At 43.3% G+C, this 22,319-nt stretch overlaps 1 protein-coding gene across 2 annotated transcripts in view; it reads left to right on the top strand.

Moving 5' to 3' along the window:
* The window catches only part of LOC131417326 (phosphatidylcholine transfer protein-like), a 36,727-nt gene extending 14,408 nt beyond the window's left edge, over window positions 1-22,319 (top strand). Inside the window, exons 1-6 of one of the 2 annotated variants that reach the window (XM_058560614.1) lie at window positions 7,772-8,149; window positions 11,710-11,827; window positions 15,147-15,226; window positions 18,764-18,935; window positions 19,871-19,938; window positions 21,054-22,319. In XM_058560614.1, the coding sequence (XP_058416597.1) occupies window positions 8,120-8,149; window positions 11,710-11,827; window positions 15,147-15,226; window positions 18,764-18,935; window positions 19,871-19,938; window positions 21,054-21,119 (534 nt within the window). In that variant the 5' untranslated portion in view covers window positions 7,772-8,119 and the 3' untranslated portion in view covers window positions 21,120-22,319. Of the gene's footprint in view, window positions 1-7,771; window positions 8,150-11,709; window positions 11,828-15,146; window positions 15,227-18,763; window positions 18,936-19,870; window positions 19,939-21,053 lie in introns of those variants that run through there. The other variant, XM_058560613.1, reaches the window with a different exon arrangement.

Here is a 22,319-nt window from a genome sequence, read left to right as displayed (position 1 = left end):
TTGTATGTTTTGGAAGTGGTGGTCACAGTGGTCTCAAGCAGGGATTGCCAAACTTTTTCTATAAAGGGCTAAATAGTAAATATTTTAGGCTTTGTGTGCCAGGTGGCAAAACACAGGATATTATCTAGGTACTTATATAACCATTTAAAAATGTAAAGACCATTCTTAGCTTGTGGACTGTTCAAAAATAGCCAGATGGCAGATTTGGCAACTTGTGCTCTAAAGGATGGTTCTGATGCTTACTTGCTTTGTCATTTATGATTTATGAGCCTAAGACCCTAGCTGGGTCTCAGTTTACTGAGACTCTAAACTGGAGAAAATTTCTGTTCTGCCAAATTTTTTTTTCATTTTTTTTGCTGAAGAATGTTTTCCCTGAGCTAACATCTGTGCCAATCTTCCTCTATATTGTATGTGAATCACTGCCACTGCATGGCCGCTGATGAGTGATGTAGATCAGTGCCTGGGAACCGAACCCAGGCCACTGAAGCAGAGTGTGCTGAACTTAACCACTAGGCCATGGGGCCAGCCTCTGTACTGCCAAATTTGTACAGGGTTTCAATGAGAGGATACATTTTGAAGCACGTAGTAAATGAAATCGTGTTTGGTTGTGAGCTCTAGCTGGGTATAGTTGTCCCAGTATACCCACCTCAGGTCTGGTTTACACCTGTTGTCCAGGTGAAAATTTTTCCAACACCTCTTTCATGCTCAAAAGTGTGCTGGTTGAAATGATAAATTATATGGTCACCCTAGCTAGAGCCACATGCTCTCCAGAAAAATTATTACTCATCTAACGCTATGTTTGGAGAGGTCAGGGACAATTTGGAGGCAGTTCCGTAGAACATGAACTTGGCTGTCTGATCACTGGCTTCCAGTCCATGTTCTGCCATCATTAGTTGTGTGACTTGGATGAGATTCATAAACTCCTTTTTCATTTTAAAAGCTTTATTGAGGTATCATTTATATACCATAAAATTCACTCATTTTAAGTATACAATTCAATGATTTTTAGTAAATTTGTGGGGTTATGCAACCTTCACTACAATCTAATTTTAGGACATTTGTGTTACCCCCAAAAGACCCTTCTTGTTGGTTTCCAGTCATTCCCTGTTCCCACTCTCAATCCCAGACAACCACCAATCTGCTTCCTGTCTCTGTAGATCTGCCTTTTCCACATATTTCTGAGAGCTTCTTCAAATCTCAGTTTCCTTGTCTGAAAAATGGGTTTTCTGATGGTCCATTTCTCGTATTATCATTGTGTTGAATAGGTGGGAGAATACATGTAAAGTATTAGCCCTGTGCCTGGTATTCAGTAAGCACTCGATAAGTGTTAGCTATCATTATTATCTTACCTAGCTGTCCGCAATCCTGAGGGATCAGACCTACCACGTTTTCTTAGAGAGATATAAAACAGTAAATCAGGTTTAGTCAATATCTTTCTTCACCATCTTGATACACACCTCCCAGTGGCAGTGCAGCTTGACTCTGCCATTAGAAGTGACTCTCTTTGGTGAAAAATGCTTACTTTTCACACCATCTGAGTCTGTTACTTGCCACAGAGGGGCTGGAGTTGGACAGCTTCCACAGTTGTAGACTGGGGAGGCTTCCTTTGCCCCAGAGGAATGGAAATGAACTCTTAAGTGAGAGGCAAAGAAAATTCAATGCACACTCAAGAGTCCATTTACAGGATTAGAGAAATATGATTAGTCAAGGCTGTGTTGTGGTTGGTGACGTAAATGCAGATAAACATCACACATAGAAGAGAATGAGTGATGCCTTCTTCCAGGTCGGGGGGCCAGGTAGGAGGAATGGGGGTCCTACCAGGGGTTACTCCTCTGTGGGAATTGCAAATGTCAAATGCAAACATTATGACATTTTGACATTTTTCATACATAAACACATTAGCTCTTACAGAATTTATTCTGCTTAGGTCAAATAAGTGTACTACTGGCAGTAATGTTTCTCAAAATCTTTTAACCCTATGAATGCTATTGCAAAGAAATTGCACAGGTTTTTTTATGCATTCGAATCACCATTATTAAGAAATATAACAGCTTGATGTTTAGACAAGTTAGCCAGAATAACAGAACATCTTAAACATTAATGATATCAGTAGCAAATTGCCAAACCATGGCTCCATCTCTGCCTCCACTTCTTCATTTATAGAGCGGAGGTGATATGCTGACTTCACAGGATTGTTGTGGTCATTAATCACCAAGTACAGTGCCCAACTTAGAGCAGGTATTCCGTGGATGGTAGTTTCCCTAAAAATGTGCGTTGTGGTACAGTCTTGAAAACTCAGTTCTTTAATTTGCAAAAAGGGGATCATCATACCTATCTTATTAATGAAAATGATATGTAATACTTACTAAGTACTTATGTACTGGGCACCATGGTAAGAACTTAGATGGATTATCTAATAATGCTCATAAATATTCCCTTAGGGAGAAACTCTTATTAGACCCACTTTTCAGCTGAGGAAAGCAAGGCTAGCGGGTGGAAAAGCTTAGACCCTACCTGGGCTGTGACTCCGAGTCCACGCTGTAACCACCAGGCTGTGTTTTATGGCTACAGAGTCTTTGAGATAACTCTTTGGAATAACATATGGACAGACAGCTTGACACTCTCCATTGAAAGTGATAATGTTGACCCTTTCTCCATTCCTGCCTTTCCCCCTGGTCCTTGTCTGAACCCCCCAGAAGCGGCATCCAAAAAATACCTCTTAGGGACTTGGAAACATCTCAATGGGAGGTCCATCGTGGGTGGTCTGGGGCAGGAGCACCGGCTTGGGCATCAGAAGGAACAGGTTCTCGTCCAGGTTTTGCCACCAACAACATCATTGGCTGACTCTTGGCAAGTCACTGACATCTTTTACATAAAGGGTGTAAGGCCCCTATGCGATGGGTCTTCTTTACCTTAACCATTAGCTTGTCGTTTGGAACAATGGTTTGAAGAAAACGTGCAGAGAGAGTAGAGCTAAATAGGAGACACTGTGGAAAGTAGAAGGGTTCCCCTCTTTCTGGCTGTGCCAAGTGCTAGCTGTAGGACTCTGACAGGTAATTCAGCCTCTCTGAGCTTCATTTCCTCATATGAAGATGGAGACAACACCAACATCCCTATCTATATCACAAGGCTATGTTAAAGATTACATGAGTTAATGAATGTAAAACTGGAAACTGGACTGTACTTGTAGAAACAATTACCAATAGTAGTGAAAGAATTTACAGCAGGTCAAAGTCATTGGAAAACTTCAAATCAGAAGACATGGTGGTTGCAGTGACCAATGACTGATCACCAAGGGGAAGCACATTCCAAGCTGAAAAGCCAGTGTGTGGCTGTGCCAGAGTTCTTCTCAGGGCCGAGGACATAGTGAGTCCCAGCAAGTTTATAATTCTTTTGTGAGTTACTTAGTGGAAGGACATGGCACTTTCTATAACAGAGTGTGTGGAGTCTTAGGTATCTCTTGTGCCAAATTAAATATACTTCTATTTAATGTCCATTAACAGTGTCCCTTATCTCTTACTTCTCTTCCTTGACAGTGCATTTTAACAATGCTTATGTACTTCTGTACTGTCTTAATGAATTTACACATAGTCATACTTCCTTGTAAATGTTCCTAAGTCTTATCAGCACTATTCTGTCAGTCTGCTTTTCTACTTTAAAGTCAAATAAAAAACACATCTGGAGCCAGCGCTGATGGCTTAGTTGTTCAAGTTTGGCGTGCTCCACTTTGGTGGCCCGGGTTCAGTTTCCGGGCATGAAACCACACCGCTTGTCTCTGAGTATCCATGCTGCGGTGGCAGCTCACATAGGACAACTAGAAGGACTTAAAACTAGAGTATACAACTAGATACTGGGGCTTTGGGGAGGAAAAAAAAAAAGAGGAAAATTGGCAACAGATCTTAGCTCAGGGCGAATTTTTCCCAGCAAAACAAAAACAAAAACAAAAACAAAAAATAATCAAACAAATCTGGACTTAGTAAGGAGAGACTTCTATTCAAAAAGATTATTGCCAAGGTGGGGGGAGGAATTATTATAGGAAGAACGCTTGGACCGTAAGATTTGCGTCTCAAGAATTAGGCAAAAAGAGTTTTTTCTTTTATATAGGGGAATAAACAAGGCTAGAAACCATGTGTGGGAAAGCAGGATGAAAGGTGGCTTGATTGGAAAGTAGATCAGAGAATATGGTACCTGAGGCTAATCTGTTCTCAGGAAGGGCTGTGGGCTGGCTCAGGCTGAGGGTGGGCCAAAATTTAGGGGCCTTGAAGAAGGAGAGAAGGTTAAGCAGTTCGGTTAACAAGCATCTTGTTCTGATTGATCAGTGGGCACAAGGAGTTCAGCTAATCATTTATGAGGCAACGAAAGGGAATTTAGAGGCTCTGTGTCTGGCCTTGTCATAGGTAAACAAGGGGGGCCTCTGTGAGTCTTATCTAAGTCCTGTGGGGAATGATGGTTCTTGGCAATAAACTCTTTTCTGGAACAGAAAGGGTAAGGGGATTTCTAAACCTTCACTGTTTTCCTGGATCACAAGACTCAAGTAAAATTTATTGTCAGGAAGGATCACTTGTATCAATTAGGATTGATTTTAGCTGCAAGTAACAGAACACTGGACTAACAATGACAAACAAAGAGAGGTTTATTTTTCTCACCTAAGACGTAGTTCAGAGATCAACAGTTTCTGCCATTGGTTTAGCTAATCAATGATGCCAGTAACGCTCTTTGAGTCTTGTATCTCTGCCCTCTCATGTTTGTTACCTCTTCATCACAAAATAACTGCTGCAGCTCCAAACACGTGTATTCAAAACTGGAAGGAGGTGTCATATGGCTACATCTACCTGCATAGGAGACCAAGAAAGTTACTAGCTGTGCACATTGCCATAGAGGTTCTCTTAGCAAGAAAGAAGGGAGTATATGTCATACCAAATCTTCTGTTTCTTCTGGTAATTGTATTCTACACAAGAGAATGACTGATTCTCTACCATCAAATAATTCTTTTACTCTCTGAAATGTAGGAAATGAAAGGTCCTATAAATGGAGCATTAGAAAAGTATGCATTGGGGCTGGCCTGGTGGCATAGTGGTTAACTTCGCGTGTTCCACTTCGGTGGCCCGGAGTTCACCGGTTCAGATCCTGGGCACAGACCTACTCACCTCTCATCAAGCCATGCTGAGGTGGCATCCCATATAGAAGAACTACAACTCCACAGCTATGATACACAACTATGTACTGGGGCTTTGCGGAGAAAAAAGAAAAAGAAGAAGATTGGCAACAGATGTTTGCGCAGGACCCATCTTCCTCAAAAAAAAAAAAAAGGAAAGTATGCAGCATGTTTTACTCTAGATAAAGAAATGGAGCTATTCTTGGAAGTGGCTTTCTGGGCGAGCTTCTGGAAAAGCCAAGAACCTCATGAGTAAACTTATTGGGAGTCATTTCTGGAAATGTTAATAACCTTAGGAACATATCTGCAACAAATGTTGCAGAGAGTTAATATCTTTGATTTTAAAGAGATCTTACACACCAATAATAAAAACTTGGCCAAAATCAAGCTAAGATTTTTGCCTTTTCCTGTCAAATTTTTTATAAAAACAATGATGCCCAGTCCTGGTGAGTTGCTTCTTTGCTACTGGCGAGAGTATAAATTGGTACAAACTTTCTTAAAGGTTTATAAAAAGTGTAAAGAACCTTAAAATGTTAATACCCTTTACCCTAAAATTTATCTCTAAGGAAGCTCTCCTAATGAAAAATTTAGAATTATGGACCAAGTTGGTCCATACTAAATAGTAGATTAATCCAGCAATATTTATAGTCGTAAAAATATTTGGAAAGAGAAATAACATAGGAGAATCACTAAATTAGATGTGATCACTCCATAGCCTCGGTATAATATTGTTAAAAATAAGAATATAAGCTGTTTATTCCATATTATTCCCATTTTGTAACATGTAAAAGTGTTTACTTAAAAGACGTATGTTAAAGATTACCAATAACTATTTGTGCATTATGAGGTTACATGCCATTTGTATTTTCTTTATTCTTTTTGGCATTTTCCAATTTTCCTACAATGAATATGAATTATGTATATAATTAAAAACAATTCACTTTATTTTTTAAAAGACAAAATAAAAATATGATCATATTTGCTGAGATCCTTTTTTAAAAGAAATAATGGATGAAAAGGTGCTTTGATCCAAGAATTTGGGTGGGACTGTTTAGCCCTTGAAAAGAACATTTTATAGAGAGACTATGAAAGGTGTTACCGAGCATTTTGTTCCTCTGGAGTTCTGGCCTTTCTCAGTTCTGTCTCGAAGGGAGTATTTAAAGGAAGTTGTGACAATAGTTCATTCTTTTGTATTCATGTAAATCACATCGTTCTATTTTTCTCTTCCTAGCGGGCTTTCTGTTTTTCTTTTCTGTGATGTGTGTGGGACTGACGTCACTAAGGGCTGTAACTACATTCAAGAGGGGAAGGGAACCAGTTTAAGGAAAGAGTTTGCCTTAATTTATCCAGATAACCAGAGCTAACTCATGTAAGATTAGGGAGATAATTATCTCAACACATAATTATCTGTTTTACTCAATGTGTGTAGAAAATGGGGCCACAATATTCGTGAACAAAGAGCTAATTGTATCTCTTTCAAAGCTGATTAAAATGTATGTGGGTGTCAGTATGTGGTATGTAGAAACTCTCACTATCTTCCCACATGTGAACATGAGGGGATCGGACAGGAGGGAGAAGGAGGTGTTTCTCCTGAGATCTGCCCTTCCACTGGGGCATCCATGGCACAGCACTTAAGTTCAAATCTTCTGGTTTGTCATTTGATGGTTGGAAACCCTTGGTATAGAGTGGCATACTTCTACAGCTGGAAAACCCTTATGAATTCAATTTCAATGTTTGTTACCTTCCATTTCTGGCTGAGTTTTTCACATACATCTGAAATTCCTAATCTGGGCTGTATTAATCCCTGGGTTATGCCACCTGAGCCAGGAGACCCTTGAAGTCTCAGAATCTCTACAAAGATTCACCATGTTTACTCCTTGACTTCACATAAGTCCTTAGCATGATGTTTAAGAAGATGGCTCGATTCATGTTCAATTAGCTAATAACTTATATTAGCACATGGAAGTATGAGTCCATCTACAAGCTTCAGTTTTGTTTTCTTTTGCATTGAAATTGGTCTGAGCCCCTGGTTTCATCTTAACAATGGAGCCTTTAGGCAAGATGACCGTCAGGAATTGTTAGTTGCCCTTGACCGGAGTGAGATGTGTAGTGCGGCAACTCTAGCCCAGAGCCCACACAGACCAGGATGTGGCTTAACGTGGAAACAAGGGAAATCCCTTGTTGTACTTTGGAATCTAGAAATGGTCGTTCTGTGCATAAAAAGGACTAATATGATTTGAAGCTGGTGTTTTTTCCCCTTTTCATTCTTTTATACACAAGTCCTTTATATAAAAAAGAGGCAGCTATTGAAAAATTCTGTCTTTGAATTGGAACTGATGGTGCTCAGGGCAAGCTACCCCTGGAGGCAACACTCTGGTATGCAGATTATTTCGAGCTGAAGACAATAAGGACTCAGAGAACTCAGGAAGAATATTTGAGTTTCCCCTCCCAAACTGCCTAAAGAATTTAAAACAAAAGATCTGTTTCAGGAAGGAGTTATTATCATGATGGCTGTAAAGATAACGTAGGATAGAGGTTACAATAGAAAAGGCACCAAGCCTCTTTTATCAAAAACTCTGTCTCTCCCTGACCACATTATCTATAGATGACTCTGAAAAGAATTGTCTTCCTGGCCTCTGAAGTCCCAGACCACTACCCACCCCCAACACGTTCCTCACCTTTAGCTGCAATACTTAAGCAAGCAGCTTAGACACAGGGACGAGTTGCTCATTTCTGAGTTTCTCCCACGTATACATGTTATTAAACTTGGTATTATTTTCTCCTGCTAACCTGTCTTGGTAATTATTTGGCCAGCCATAAGAACCTTAGGGAAAAGGGCAGAGAGAGATTCTCCCTCTTCCCCCGACAGTTTTGGCATAGTCGCCAGGAGCCACACTGGCTGGCAAGTTGCCTTTTCTGGCTGGAAGAACTGCCTTCTTCCTGGACTACTGCAGATGATGAGATATGGGAACGCCTGACGAAAGCCGGCGAAAGGTAAGACTTCTTACCACGTCAGCCCCCCAGAATCTCTATCTGTGGGTCCGGCGGAAGGAAGTGGTGAGAATTTTTTCTCTTTCTAAATTTAGATTGGCAGGAGAAAATATTTGGGAAACTAGTTTCTTGTGCTTTTAGTGACTCTTGGTTTAAATTTAGTAGAGTACTCTTGGTTTTGATGTTGATCCCTTTTCCTCCCAGAGTAGTCTCTGTCTTGTTCTGTGTCCTGAGAAAACTTGGCTTTGTGACCAGTGAGAATATTCTCCTTGGTCTCCACCATATGGAAGGTGCATTTACTGGAGTGTACCTTGGTGGCCAGTCGAGTAGAATGGGGTTCCGAACTGTCTCTTTGTCCGCCTGTGCCAAGCTCTCAGGGGAGTTTGTCATAAAGGGCCCAGTCCATAAGGGCTTTTGTCATCTTAACCTTCGTTGCTTGTTAGTGCTGGAAAAATCCCATTCCAGTATTGCCCGCCCGGTGTCACAGATTAGCAGGTCTGTGACTGGAGGCATCCCACACTATTGTGGGAGACCGGAGACACCGTTTTCACTACACCATCCTTACCGCCTGTGCAACGAAGGTCTTTACTTTCTCTGAATATCTTTGGGATTGAATTCTGTGGATCATGGGGGCTACATCATCTGCGCCCTCACCAGGGACACCTCTTTCGTTCATGGTAAAGATTTATTCTAAGCGTGGAAAGTTACCTCTGGGTCTTTCCTTAAAAAGGCTTATTGGATTGAGTCACTATTGGAATAAATATACAAATGAAGATCCTACTCGTCAATGGCCAGATGACGGATACTTTGAATTGGGAAAACTTCTAAATTGGGGGGAAAAAAAGTGTTTTGAGAGCTCTCACAGAATTATTTAATTGTTACCTAAAAAAAGGCCAGAAAAATGAAGGGAAAAATTTGACTAGCCTTAAGACCCTGACTCAGGTTACAATTGAATTGAGAACATGTAAAAGTGTAAGTGTTGATAAGATTATAAAGGTTGGAATGTTTGAGCTAATCTTATATAAAGAGGTTACATCAACTTTGCCTGAGTATGTTTTAAAATGTCTGACTGGGAATGCTTCCCTTGTCCAAAATTAGAAGACCAAGACCTATTGATAAAAATCTTAATTATAACTATGTTTAAAGGTATAAGAGGTGATGAAATTTACATGAAATTTTGTAGAAAAAGACTGATATTATTTCTATTACAGAACTGGTTAACAAAAATAGTAATTTAAATGATGGCTAATTTTATCTGAAGTCTTATGAAGTCTTGTAGGCAATCTAAATAATTATTGGGAATAAGTAACTAAATAGTTGTGAAAAAGATGAATGTTGGATGAACTTTAAACAATAATTATGTGTTATGGTGGTTACAGCTTCCAAACTCTTTTTGGTGACTTAAAACTTTAGAGTTTTGCTAAATTTTATGATAAAAATTCTCTGAGTATCATCATTTCCAAATAAGATAAGATATTAGAAATTGATTGCTAAATGTACGTTTGTCTACATTTGGCTTTTCATTACAGGAAAACTAAAAAGTGTTTTGGGTCTATTGGTAAACATGTCTTGTGTTCTATTAAGAGACTGTACTATAAAGTAACATATTTCTAGAAGTTATGAAGTGTTTATAAATTTTCCAAGCCACAAGATACTAATGTAAAAGAAAGTTGATAATTGCTTACTTAGTTTTTACTTACTAATTAAGGTTTCTAAAGGTTAAAATTTCTAATTAGTATACGTGATTGAAGCTACTAAAAATTAAGAAAAATATGTCTGTGTACATGGAAAGTAAGATGTATAAAGAAGGTACAAAGAATGGAAATATTTTGTTTGGTTGATTAACAAAGATAAATTTGTCCTCAAGTACTAGGAGGGAAAAGAAAGACATGGGACAAATTCTGAATGTAAAAAGGAAGTTATAGAAAGTTTGTGGAAGAGGAATTCTGGAAAAAGAGTTTTATGCATGGTCAAGTTGGCTAAGATTAAAATGAATTTAATTAAGTAAATGAGTTTTAATATCAGGAGTAAGCTGGTACAAAATTATAATTTGGTCTTATTTCTCTTAAAAGGATAATTTTCTTGAACTTGATAAAGAGGTTATAAAAGATTTTTCTTTACTTTTGGGTAAGTCTATCTAAAAGACAGAAAAAAAAAAACTGTTAAAATAATTTCCTGTGTTCAAAAGACTGAGGTCTCTCTATTAAGGCTTTTTGGACTGTTAGTGCTCTGTTTGCGTTGATTTGACTGCTTATATTTTTGACAAGCTCCTCCAAAATTCATATCTTAAATAAAGTATTTTTTTTACTTTTTTTCTTTGAGAATTTTCAAAGGGCCCTGGAACTTCTCAAAGAAATTTGCTCTCTGCCTATAAAGAGAAAGATACTAAACTTATTAGGCTGATTCAGTATGTTAAACTACATGGGAAGCATTGTCAGACAAGTGATGATAAACCTTCTTAGGTGGTATTATGTGGGCAAATGTTATTGACATAGGTGTTTTAAAATTGTATAAAATTGTATTCCTTAACGTTCTTATGGCTGGCCAAATAATTAACAAGACAGGTTAGCAGGAGAAAATAATACCAAGTTTAATAACATGTATACATGGGAGAAACTCAGAAATGAGCAACTCGTCCCTGTGTCTAAGCTGCTTGCTTAAGTATTGCAGCTAGAGGCGAGGAATGTGTTGGGGGTGGGTAGTGGTCTGGGACTTCAGAGGCCAGGAAGACAATTCTTTTCAGGGTCATCTATAGATAATGTGGTCAGGGAGAGACAGAGTTTTTGATAAAAGGGGCTTGGTGTCTTTCCTATTGTAACCTCTATCCTACATTATCTTTACAGCCATCATGATAATAACTCCTTCCTGAAACAGATCTTTTGTTTTAAATTCTTTAGGCAGTTTGGGAGGGGAAACTCAAATATTCTTCCTGAGTTCTCTGAGTCCTTATTGTCTTCAGCTCGAAATAATCCACATACCAGAGTGGTGCCTCCTGGGGTAGCTTGCCCTGAGCACCATCAGTTTCCAAAGCCCTTTGGGGCCAGTCCTTCACTACCCCTCTGACCTCGGCTCCTACCCATCTCCCTCATCCAGTTCTCCAGACCCCTGACTTCCTGTTCTTTGAACATTCCAATCTGTCAACCTGAGGACCCGGTTGAGAGTGGGCTTTACTCATCTTCCGTGGTGGCTCCTTCTAATATTTAGAACAAGGTGGTCTGATGAATGCGATCCCTCATAGACGCCTTTCCTGACCACCTGATTATATAGGATGCCGCCCCCCAGCCCCCAAAGCAGACATCATTTATGACACAACCCTTCTTATATCCTATTTAAATTACCTGGACAGTGTTTATAGCTATCACCACCCCCAAAGCCTACAGCCAAATATAAGACCCATGAGAGCAGGGGCCCCATCTGTTTTCTCACCATTGTGTCACTGAGACCACAGAGAAGGCTCCCAATAAATGGTGTTGCATGAACAGCTGTTTTTCCTGTGCTGTGTAATCCAGCTGTCTCTCAACTTGGACATCAATAGGTTGTTTCTGCCTGTTCTGTTTTCACAGGAGACTGGACTTTATAAGTATAAAGGCTTTGGTGTTCTGAAGGACTGCCCACCGGATCAACTTGCAAATGTCTGTATGGACCTAGACTATAGAAAACAGTGGGGCGTATGTGTTGAAGGTGAGTGACACCTACTATGTTTTAAAAGTGAATTAGAAAGTAGAATCTATTGTTACTTATTCTAGCCAGTAGAAAGCACCAGGTTTAATTTCTACTATATTATGTTTCTTTTTTCATTTTGGCCTGAAAGTCTTAGGTGCTGGGCTGACATGTGCCTTTGCTATTCTAGGACTTGCTCTTTGCATGCTCTTAGATCCACTGTCCAGTTTTCTCTGAGGGCTACTTTGTTCTCACTTTAAGTTCATTGTCATCCCATATACCTAGGTCATCATGGAAGGCTTCTCACAGGAGGTGGTGTCCAAGCTATGTTTTATAAAAGCTTATAAAACATAATAGTTTAAACTACTAAAGTATTTTAAAACATAAGAGTTTATAACCAATGTTTATGAAATAAAGTTTTATAAACAACAACAATACATATATGTGAGGAGGTGAGAGGGTGAGGGGATGAGTGGTGTAAAGGCATTTGAGGCCCAGGAACAGCATGAGTAAGGTGGGGAAGGCATGAAACAGCATGAGATGTGCAGACACTGAGAGCAGGTTGGTGGTGTTGGGTTGTTGGGGTGGCAGACTCTGAGCTAGGGTGGGAGGATCCCCAAGGGCCTGGCCTGGCCACCAGGCTACAGTTCTTAGATTTTACCCTCTAAGTGGTGGAGCGTTATGAGAGGCATTAAGTAGGGAGTCCCCCTGCCACTTAGAGCTGGGCGTGGCCTCTGCCATCTCAGTCACGGTGGAGGAGAACTACCGAGCCAGCCCAGGGGCACATTAACTCTGCAAGACCCTTGCTGTAGTCAGGACTCTTGGTTGCAAGTAACAGAAAGCCAACAAATGCCAGTGTAAGAAAGGAAAGCGAGTTTCTTGGTTCATGACTTTGAAAAGTCCATGGGTTTCTGGATTCCAGGTCAGCTGCATCTAATACTTAAATAATTTCTCCATCTCGACTCTTTTTTCCTGTGATGACCTAATTCTCAGGCAGTTTCTCAGGTCATGGCAGAGTTGGCCAGCAGAAGATCCAAGCTTATATTCTAACCATAGAAATAACCCCAGAGGAACAGGAATGAGAATTCCACTTTCATATCGATGGCAGCCAGAGTCCAGGATTGGCTCTCAGAGCCTCAGCATGGATCACGTGCTTATTTCCTGTGGACGTTTGTTGTGGTTCTGGGTGACTTAGTGCTTTCAAATACCTTTCCTATCTAGGGAGAATTGTGATACTTATCTATTCAAGGGCGAAGCCAGACGTTCTCTGTCCCAGTCTCCCTAGCAGCCAGGGTTCAGTCTGGTGATATAGACGTTGACAATAAGACGCACATGTGGCTTCAGTTTGGGAGAAAGCAACGTGAGGAAGCTGCACCATGCAAAAATCCATTTTCCGGTGACGGTCCCGGCTAAGGCATCTGACTTTGGGGGAAACAGCTGCAGAGCCTCTGGTGTTTGGTACTCAGCATCAGCAGTTCACGCTGTGGTGCCCAGTCCAGTGGCAGCAGCCATTTGGCTTCTCTGGAACAATCTTGAGGTCCTAAACCTAACTCTGGTCCTCCTAGATATTCTGTGAGCTACTTGAGAGCCTTTACTGAGCCACTTTTTGGCCTAAACTTTTTAGAGTGGCAAGCTATTTCAACTGGACTGAAGAGTCCGATGGCCCGGGTTCTTGGTCAGCGTAAGAGAGGAATTCAGACACCGACACAACAGCAGCAGCAGGAAAGCGAAGATTTATCAGAAGAAAGGTCAGATACACTCCAAGTGGGAGTGGGCAGAGAATGCATCTGCCCCAATTCTTGAGTTAATGTTATTTTTATTTGGGCTGTTTAGAGGGAATTTGCATTATCTGGTTATCCGCCAATAATGGTCTTTCCTCCACCCACACGTCGGGAGGGGGAGTTCTTGACCTTTTAGGGGAGTCTCTGGAACTGTCATGGCAGTCATCCCCCGAGGAAGGGAGGCTAATGCATATGGAGTTTGTACGTAAATTAAAGAAAGGTCAATGTCCTCTAGAGGTGTAGAGCAGAAGGCTTTGCATGTGCTGTTTTTGCACCTGTTACTTTTATTGCCGTGGTTGAAGATCTCAGACTCTGCTGCTGTCTGTATCTTGTGGGATGCCATCAAGACGCTTCTTTGATGTAGCGAGGTCTCTAGCTGTGATTCACTGCTCATGTCTGGATGCCAGTAAGACACTCCATTGATGCAGCAAGGTCTCCAGCTGTGATCTCCCGCTCATGTCTGCCTAGCTACCTATCTCACTATGACCCTGGCCTGAGGCACCATCCCTGAACTAATCACCATGGTCATGACTTGCTCATTTTCCCAGCCCTGAAACTAAAGTTGAGTCAGTCCTGCTTAAACCACATAGTTGAGAAGGAGGGGTAGGGTGATGCCCTGAAGGAGAAGTAAGATGCTGGCCCAAGAAGAGGAGAGTCAGTACTGAGCACGCAAAAGCAACAGATGTCCACTCCTTTCCTTCCTTTCAAGGGCTGTCTCCAGCCTCTTGTGGCACCAATGGGCGGGCAAGCTCTTTCATCTGTGGTCTGCTTCTAATGGATTTTCTTTCAAAAGCTGAGTTAAGTCATATATTTCCCCATCAGCATCTCCTCAGGGGACTCTTTTGGTTATTTTGGCAGCCTTGGCTTGCCTCCTTCTCTAAGTGCTTAGTTAGAAACTTACTGCACAGCTTGGGGTCAGAGGGTGTGCATGTCACTGAATTCTCCCTCCAGGAGGTGGCTGCTATTTGCACACAATAGCATGATGGAATATTAAGGAAATTTGGTCAGTGTAGCTGTGGTAGAGTATAAAGACACCTGGAAGGGAAGCAAGAATCTTAGGGTGAGCCACAGTTGTGCCACTTTCTAGCTGTTTAGGAAGGACACTGCCCTCTGTGGGACCTTGATCTCAGCTGAACACACTAGACTGGGTGGCTCAGTGCCAGGCTAGCTGTAATATGTCAGGAAAAAAGCAAGAAAGGGCTCAAAAGCAAAACTATTGGAGCTCTAGTGACATCTGGTGGTTACTCTGATTTATAACCTGCAAATGTATTTTTGGATGGCGTATTTTGTTTCACTGCATTCTATCTGAAATCTTCTTTGTGATATGTGATGGATAAGTTTTGTTGGGTTCTTTTATTTTTACTGTATTTTTATATCTACTAGACTCTGCCTTCAGGCAACAAGCTTTCAGTGGTAATGAATCTGTCTGACTTTTTCTAGAGTTTTGTGCCTTGTAAGTTAGTGGTTTATCATACTCTGTGAGGTCATCATCCCTAGGCTCCTTGTTAATTGAAGTCAAAGAGGCTTCCAGATACATTAACTTCTTTTGTTCTCCTTAGAACTCTATGAAAAAGAATGCAATGGACAGACCATGGTCTACTTGCAAGTGAGGTGCCCTTTTTCTAAGCCCAACAAAGATGTATCCTTTCCCAAGTTCACCATTGCTCGCCGTTCTAAGTGTTTCTCTGCCCTTGGCCCATCGGCCAATGGCAGCAGGTCCAGCAGGTGTGGACATTGTCTCTGATTCTTGCAGAAGCATCTTCTGGAGCTGTTGCTTCTTCTGTGGCTTTCAGAGACGTCCGAGTGTGATTTCTGGGTCTGACCACATGGAACGTCCCGTAATTGTGGTCACTGGAGGGCAGCTCATACTTTCCTGAGAAGTTTCCTAGGGTTTGAAACTGTAGGGCCACAGACTTGGGGACCTGGAAAGAATTCTTTATAAGGAATGTTTAATACACTCCTCAATCTACAGAGGAGAAAGTGGGGACCTGGAGAGGTGAAGTGACAGAGGCATACATATGGGTGGTTAGTGACAAGCGGGGAACTCAGGCCCCCACATTCCCAGCTCTCCCGTCTCCTCTCCCGTTTCACTGACCCCACAGCGATCCCTCCTTGATTCTTGGTTGTGGACACTGGGCTGGTTTCTTCCCCTCAGTTTCCTCATTTATGACATGAAGCAGTTGACTGGGATGTGGGGAGTTTTAGCTGACATTCAAGGTTCTAGGAAGCCTGCTCAGGACTAGCCTGGGAGGGCGGGGTGGACATCTGCTGGGTGGGTGGGGGCGGGGGGAGGATGAGTGACAGGCAAGGTTTCCACTCCTCACTGTCCTCTTCCATCACAACGGCTGAGTGTCTTACAGCCTGAATTTCCGTGTAAGATCCTTTTAATAGAAGATCTTTGGATTAAAAAAAAAGTTTGAAAACCACTGAATTAGATGATTGTGGGGATCTTTTCTAGCTCTAACATTCTATAGGTCTGTATGTTCCTAAGTAATTCTTCTCTAGAAAGAGAGGGAGCATGTGGGTGTGTTTTCTGTGTATGGTTTTGTGTTTTTCTGTCTAAACATATTCATCTACCCTGCCCCTAATTAGATTATAAACTCCATAAGAGTTTATTTCTTGGCTCAGTGCCCACATACTACTAGGTAGTTTGATACACATGGTATATATTTCAAATAATTGTGGATTACTTAATCCCTTGGATTTTATGTGGTTTTCTCTAATCCTGCCAACAACTGTGCAAGGTAGGCATCATCATCCCCATTTCACAGTTAAGGAAATTGAGGCAAAGAGACATTTAGAACTTTGCTCAGGGTCACACAGCTAGGCGGTGGCAGAGGTAGGTTCGAGACCCAGGTCCAGCTGTCTCCAGAGATGGTGATCTTGACCAGGGCACGATCCACCACTCCGACCTCACGGTGACACTGCTGGGTAGGTGTTCTCAGGAGTGGACACTTGGGGCTCCTTGAAGTTCTATTTCTTTTCTTTTTTTTTTTTGTGAGGAAGATCAGCCCTGAGCTAACATCCGTGCTAATCCTCCTCTTTTTGCTGAGGAAGATTGGCTCTGAGCTAACATCTATTGCCAATCCTCCTCTTTTTTTTTTCCTCCAAAGCCCCAGTAGATAGTTGTATGTCATAGTTGCACATCCTTCTAGTTGCTGTATGTGGGACACGGCCTCAGCATGGCCAGAGAAGCGGTGCGTCGGTGTGTGCCCGGGATCCAAACCTGGGCTGCCAGTAGCGGAGCTCATGCACTTAACTGCTAAGCCACGGGGCTGGCCCGAAGTTCTATTTCATTGGCTTTCCATTGCCACACAATCCCATAATGAGTTTCTTAGTCTTTATATATGCACATATGTCTCTCCAATAAGGGTTGTTAAACTTCTGAGAACAGAGAATAGTGCCATAGAAGAAAACATTAGTTTTAGAGCAAAAGATCCCAGGTTGAGTGTGAACTCCTTCCCTGGTTTGCTGTGTGAGCTTGGAAAAGGCGCTTCACTCCCTGGGCCTCAGGGAACTGGTGGTTCTCCAGTCTTAGGCTTTATTGCTCGCTGGACCTTCCAACCCTTCAAAGACCTCTGTCAAATTTTAATCAATACATTAAGTTTTCCTTAATGGAGTGTCAGGAGATGTCTGTCGCCTGAGCTGAGCAGGTTGTGGGAGAGAGTGGGACAATATTTTCTGCGAGGAAAGAGTAAGCCAGGGCCAAAGCAACATCATTTCTTCCCTAAAAGATTTAAGAACTTCACTCATCTGTATGTAGAGAGTGGGGCCAATAGCCCATCCAGCAGGGAGCCTGAGTGAGGGGTGGGACAACTGTGGCAGCTGTTGAGACCCTGAATGGCATGGGGCTGTGGTTCTTGCTGTCATAGTGGGTGTAATTGTGCTATACATAGACTGATTCTTTTTTTTTTTTTTTTTTGCTTAGGAAGATTATGCCTAAGCTAACATCTATTGCCAGTCTTCCTCTTTTTGCATGTGAGTCGCTGCCACAGCATGGCCACTGACAGATGCATGGTGTAGGTCCACGCCTGAAAACTGAACCCGTCCTGCCAAGCGGAGTGTGTCCGAACTTAACCACTAGGCCACCAAAGCTGGCCCTAGAGTGATTTTTTTGATGGATTTAGGCTTTTAATTTCTTCTAGTGTGAAACCTAAAATTCTGTCATTCGAAAGTATAATGAAAACTTTAAGGGTTGAGCCCTGTCCAGCTATGAAAGTCTAGCTAGGTTTTGGAGCCAGATCTGGGTTCAGATTCAGGTTCCATGCCTTCAGCTGGGCTGTGGGATCTTTGACAAGTTTCTTAACCTCTCTGAGCCTCAATTTTGTCATCTAGAAGATGGGGATACTTACACCAAACTCACAGGGACTTTCTCAGGATCAAAATTGATGCTCTGTGTAAAGCACATGATGTTTATTACATGGTAAGGGCTCAGTAAGTGGTGACTCTTATTGTTTCCTAGGATTTAATTGTCTCCCCTAGAATAGTGCCACAGGTACCATGGTTGATCTGTGAGTGTTTATTGGGATGAAATGGCTTGGTTATTCTTGGTGAACCAGTGTTAACCCAGAGAGGACTTCTGCCTCTAAATATTCAGGTGCTTGTGTGTCTTCCTGTGATCACCAGGTGTGGGAACGTTGCTTGACCATCCTCTGTGCATAGAGGGCAGTAATTAGAGCTTTGAGGGAGTGCAGGACAAGGAGACATGACCCCATTGTTTATCGACTGCTTATTCTGCTCCAGTCTTTCCCTAGTGCCCCCACCAAGCCTCCCTGCTGGGCCGTGTTGCCCCATCTTCCTACGTAGGGAAACTGAGCCTCAGAAAGGTGGAGTAACTAACCCAGGATCTCACAGCAGATAAGTGACCATCCTCTGATATCTCATAGTGCCTTCTTGGAGACAGAAGGAGTGGTTTCCCTGCCTAATTAAAAGCTTCACAGCATCAAGGAATCATTGTCAGAGGTGACGCATGATCTCAGATGAGAATGCCAGGTGGGATGGGCACAGTCTTGCAGTGCAGGTAGGGAGACGGGGCAGGTAAGTGAAGCAACCTCACAAGGGAGCAAGAGCCACGTGGGAGGAACAGAACAACCTCCCTTGTCTTCCGGCTTGTGGGGCTTTCCTTCTGCCCGTCTGAAATGCTGGCATTGGTGTCATGCCTTGACTGGCAGTGCAGTACGTCTACATTCGGGAGAGGCGAGAGCTGGACGTGGAAGGGCGGAAGATCCACGTGGTCCTGGCCCAGAGCACCTCCCATCCAGAGTTTCCCGAGAGGTCCGGTGTGATCCGGGTGACGCAGTACAAGGAGAGTCTGGCGCTCACAAGTGATGGCGGGAACGGGAGCAAAGGTAAAGACAGCGCCAGGGGAGTGGAGGGTCAGGGTCACGTGGGTGAGGGCCGTGCTGATTGAGAGGCACATAAAGTGCTCAAAGCTTGCTCCCTGAGGTCAGAGAATGGCATGGGTGCAAAATAGACAAGGGATCCACATCCACAGCTGGGGAGAGACTCAGGTCACCCCAGAGAGTGGGTGCAGTGGAAGGTGGGTGTCTAACTCTGACTCGGTGCGTTCTTGACTGACTCTTGCATTGTCCAGGTGAAGTCAGAGCATCCAAGTGAACCAGCAGGTTTAGGAATTCACAGCAGGCTGTCCTGTGGACACATCCGCCAGTCCTGGGGGTGGGCAAGACGGCTGGCGGGACTGTCTCTGAGGACGCAGCTCCCACTCAGCAGAAACCCAGACACTCAGGACCTGGCTGCCCTGAGCTCCAGCCGCGGGGAGGAAAGCTGTGGGTGGAGAGCGCAGCCTGCAGCCACCTCCTCTGCTGGAACGAGTGTGGCCTTGCGTCTGAGGCAAAATCTGAACCGGAGTTCTGAGGCTTGTTAGATTTGTCACCTGGGACATGTCACCTAACTTTTCTGAGCCTCCATTTTATCATTAATATACTGGAATTATAATTGTAATTTTACCAATTCCTTAGGATTGTTAGGAGAAGTGATGAGAGAAATAATTAAATGAGAGACTGTCTCCAAGTGTCTGGCACTTGCCAGGTGTTTAATAAATAGCAGCAAGATGTGCCTGTGGCTGTGTTTTCAAAAATGATTATAGATAGATATCCTCTAAGACAAAGCAGAGCAGGGAACATGCCTGAATCGTGTGTTACCTCCCTCCCTACTTTCTGGGCCTGTATTCAGAAAATAGGATGGTGGAAGGTTTGCAGGGTTTGTTGCTGTATCTTTCTCATGGTTTTCCTCCTTCTGAATGGTCCTTTCTTCCCCTCTCTAGTTTTCATGTATTACTTCGATAACCTGGGTGGCGAAATTCTGACCCGGCTCATTGACTGGGCTGCCAAGGTGAGATCCCAGGAGGCAGGAGGGGTAATCATGTTTGACAAATGTTGACTTAGCCTGTGGGGTTGTCTCAGGCCTAATGAGGCTCTTTTATGAAGCAGCTTGGTTGAGTGACTACGGGTGGGATGAGAGTTGCCACCTCCCAGTACGGAGGCTGGGACAAAAGACAAAGAGTCCTTAGCTGGGATGCCAGCCCCTCCCTGCTGGTGCCCCGAGACCCCGCCAGGATTGCTCTCTGGATCCTCTGGACAATAGCCTGCTCCTTGTAGGAACAGTGGTACCCTTGGATCCTGTATCGGCTTATGCAGAAGTAAGACAGGCCGACATGGGTGAGGAGACAACGAGATGTGGCCAAGCCTGGGGGCGCCTCCAGTTTTGTTATTGTTGTTTTGTTTTTCTGGAAGGAGGGGAAACTGCAGGTGTTGCCCAGATCGCTAGAGACTGCCTGGAGCCTGGCTTCATGGGGCCCATTCAGCCTGCTTTGTGCACGTCCTACTTTCTGGCTGGAGGCCTCAACAGCTTCCTTGGGAGAGTGAAAAAGCACATAAGCTTTGAGTCAGACACATGTGATTTTGAATCCTGGCCCTGCCATAGATCTTCTTATTTTTAAAAATGGAGGTGGATGTTACCTACCTCGTGGAGTAGGATTAAAGAAGACAGTGTTTGGGGACAGTCTTGCACAGTGCTCAACACTAACTAAATAATAGTATAGTCTATCTCTTGTCCCCAAATCTTTACCATTTCGAATCCTGTAAAGCAAGTCCTTTCTCTCATTTCTTTGGAAGACTCAAACAACCCATCCCAACCCCATTTCCTGTGTTTTGGTTTTTTTTTTTTCAAGAAACGATGTCTCAGAAATATCTTAGGTTTTCACCAGCAAAAGCCAAAATATAAGGCAGCGTCTTGTAACCGTGGCCCCTGTCGTGCAGTCTCCCCCACGTCCTGGCTCTTACCTTTCGTCAGTCAGTATCTGTGGCAACGTTCTGTTGGAATCTGGTCAGAGGCCCTGTTGTCTTTGTTGTTCCCAAAGCCATCTCTATTTACCTTTTGTCACATCCCCAAGAACCAGGAGTGACTGCCATGAGGACAGAGAAGTGACAGTCTCTTTTGCTTTGCAGAAAGGGGTTCCTGAATTCTTGAAAGAGCTGGTGAAAGCCTGTCGGAACTACCCCGGGAGAACCTAAGCAAGAGGATTGGGCACCTCGTGTCCAGGGAATGGTGTCTCCGGAAGCGCCACAGCCCGTGGATGCTCAGCCTTCTCTGCCCTTCCGCCTGCCCCTCCCCAGCACGGCGTCCCTGCGCGTGTCTGCCTGACGCCCGGCTCGCCCGCCTGCTTCCTATCCCCTCTCCCCACGCGGACCGCGGCCTTCTTCCACTGTGAATATGGGTCAGATCAGGGAAGCCTCTGCTTGTTATGTTTGCAAAGGGAAGTCCTCAACAGGGAACAGTTGTTCCATTGTGCCATGTTGGGGGGATAGGGGGGAGGAGGAACGACAACAGAAGGTAAGAATGACCCAGCCCCGCAAGCTGGCTCCTCCCAGGCTGTGATTTCCTGCCCCCAGGAGGGGCTGCTGGACGCTGCCTTCCCCTCAGGGTTGCCTCTCAGTGCACTGGCTGGAGGACACGCGCTGATGTCCCTTTGCCTTGGGCGTTGGGGACTTGATGTGCCTGGGATTCTAGGTGATAATGCAGTTAGTCTCTCCCCATTCCTCCTCCTGGAGGCTCACTAGCTGTTTTGATATCAAACCATTTTGAAAAACATTGGGGGCCTGACAGAGCTCATAATGTGATCACCATTTTTCCCCATCATCCACTTCTGGGTTTTTCTTTTTCCCATATGACACTGGGGAAAGGCTGTCCATACCCCACTAGCTCTGCATTTTCCTGGAAACTGAGGCATCCAGATCTTTCTGGCAGTTATCCAAAGCCAAATGCTTTGAGCACAGCATTGTGATAAAGTGTCTTTATATGCAATAAGATGAATTTGCCTTCTAGAATGTGTGGAGATGTTGGAGGGACAATAGTTCCCAGCCAGGGAAATATTAATTAGTGGCCTGGTTGACTCTGCACCTTTTTCTCAGGAATTCTACTTAAGTCGTCTACCTCTTCCACCACCAAAAGACTTCTAGTTTCCTATGTTTTCTCCTGAATTTTGGCCGCTCAAGATATTCTGTAGCCAAAGCCGTAACCTTGATGATCTCACGGAAAAATTTTTAATCACTGTGTGTGAAGGTACTGAACCTTGATTAATGGGCATGGAAATTCAGGATGTAAAGCTGGAAGCAGGGGATTTATGACAATGGAATTCCTCAGACTGTGTGTTTTGTCTCTGCAAAGCGAAGTGTGTTGAATGCCGAATAAATACAGAGTGACTTATACTTGTG

This window comes from Diceros bicornis, chromosome 18 (assembly GCF_020826845.1).
Source record: "Diceros bicornis minor isolate mBicDic1 chromosome 18, mDicBic1.mat.cur, whole genome shotgun sequence".
Taxonomy (NCBI): domain Eukaryota; kingdom Metazoa; phylum Chordata; class Mammalia; order Perissodactyla; family Rhinocerotidae; genus Diceros; species Diceros bicornis.
Note: the sequence above shows the minus strand (reverse complement) of the source record. Positions and strands in the feature narration are given on the sequence as shown.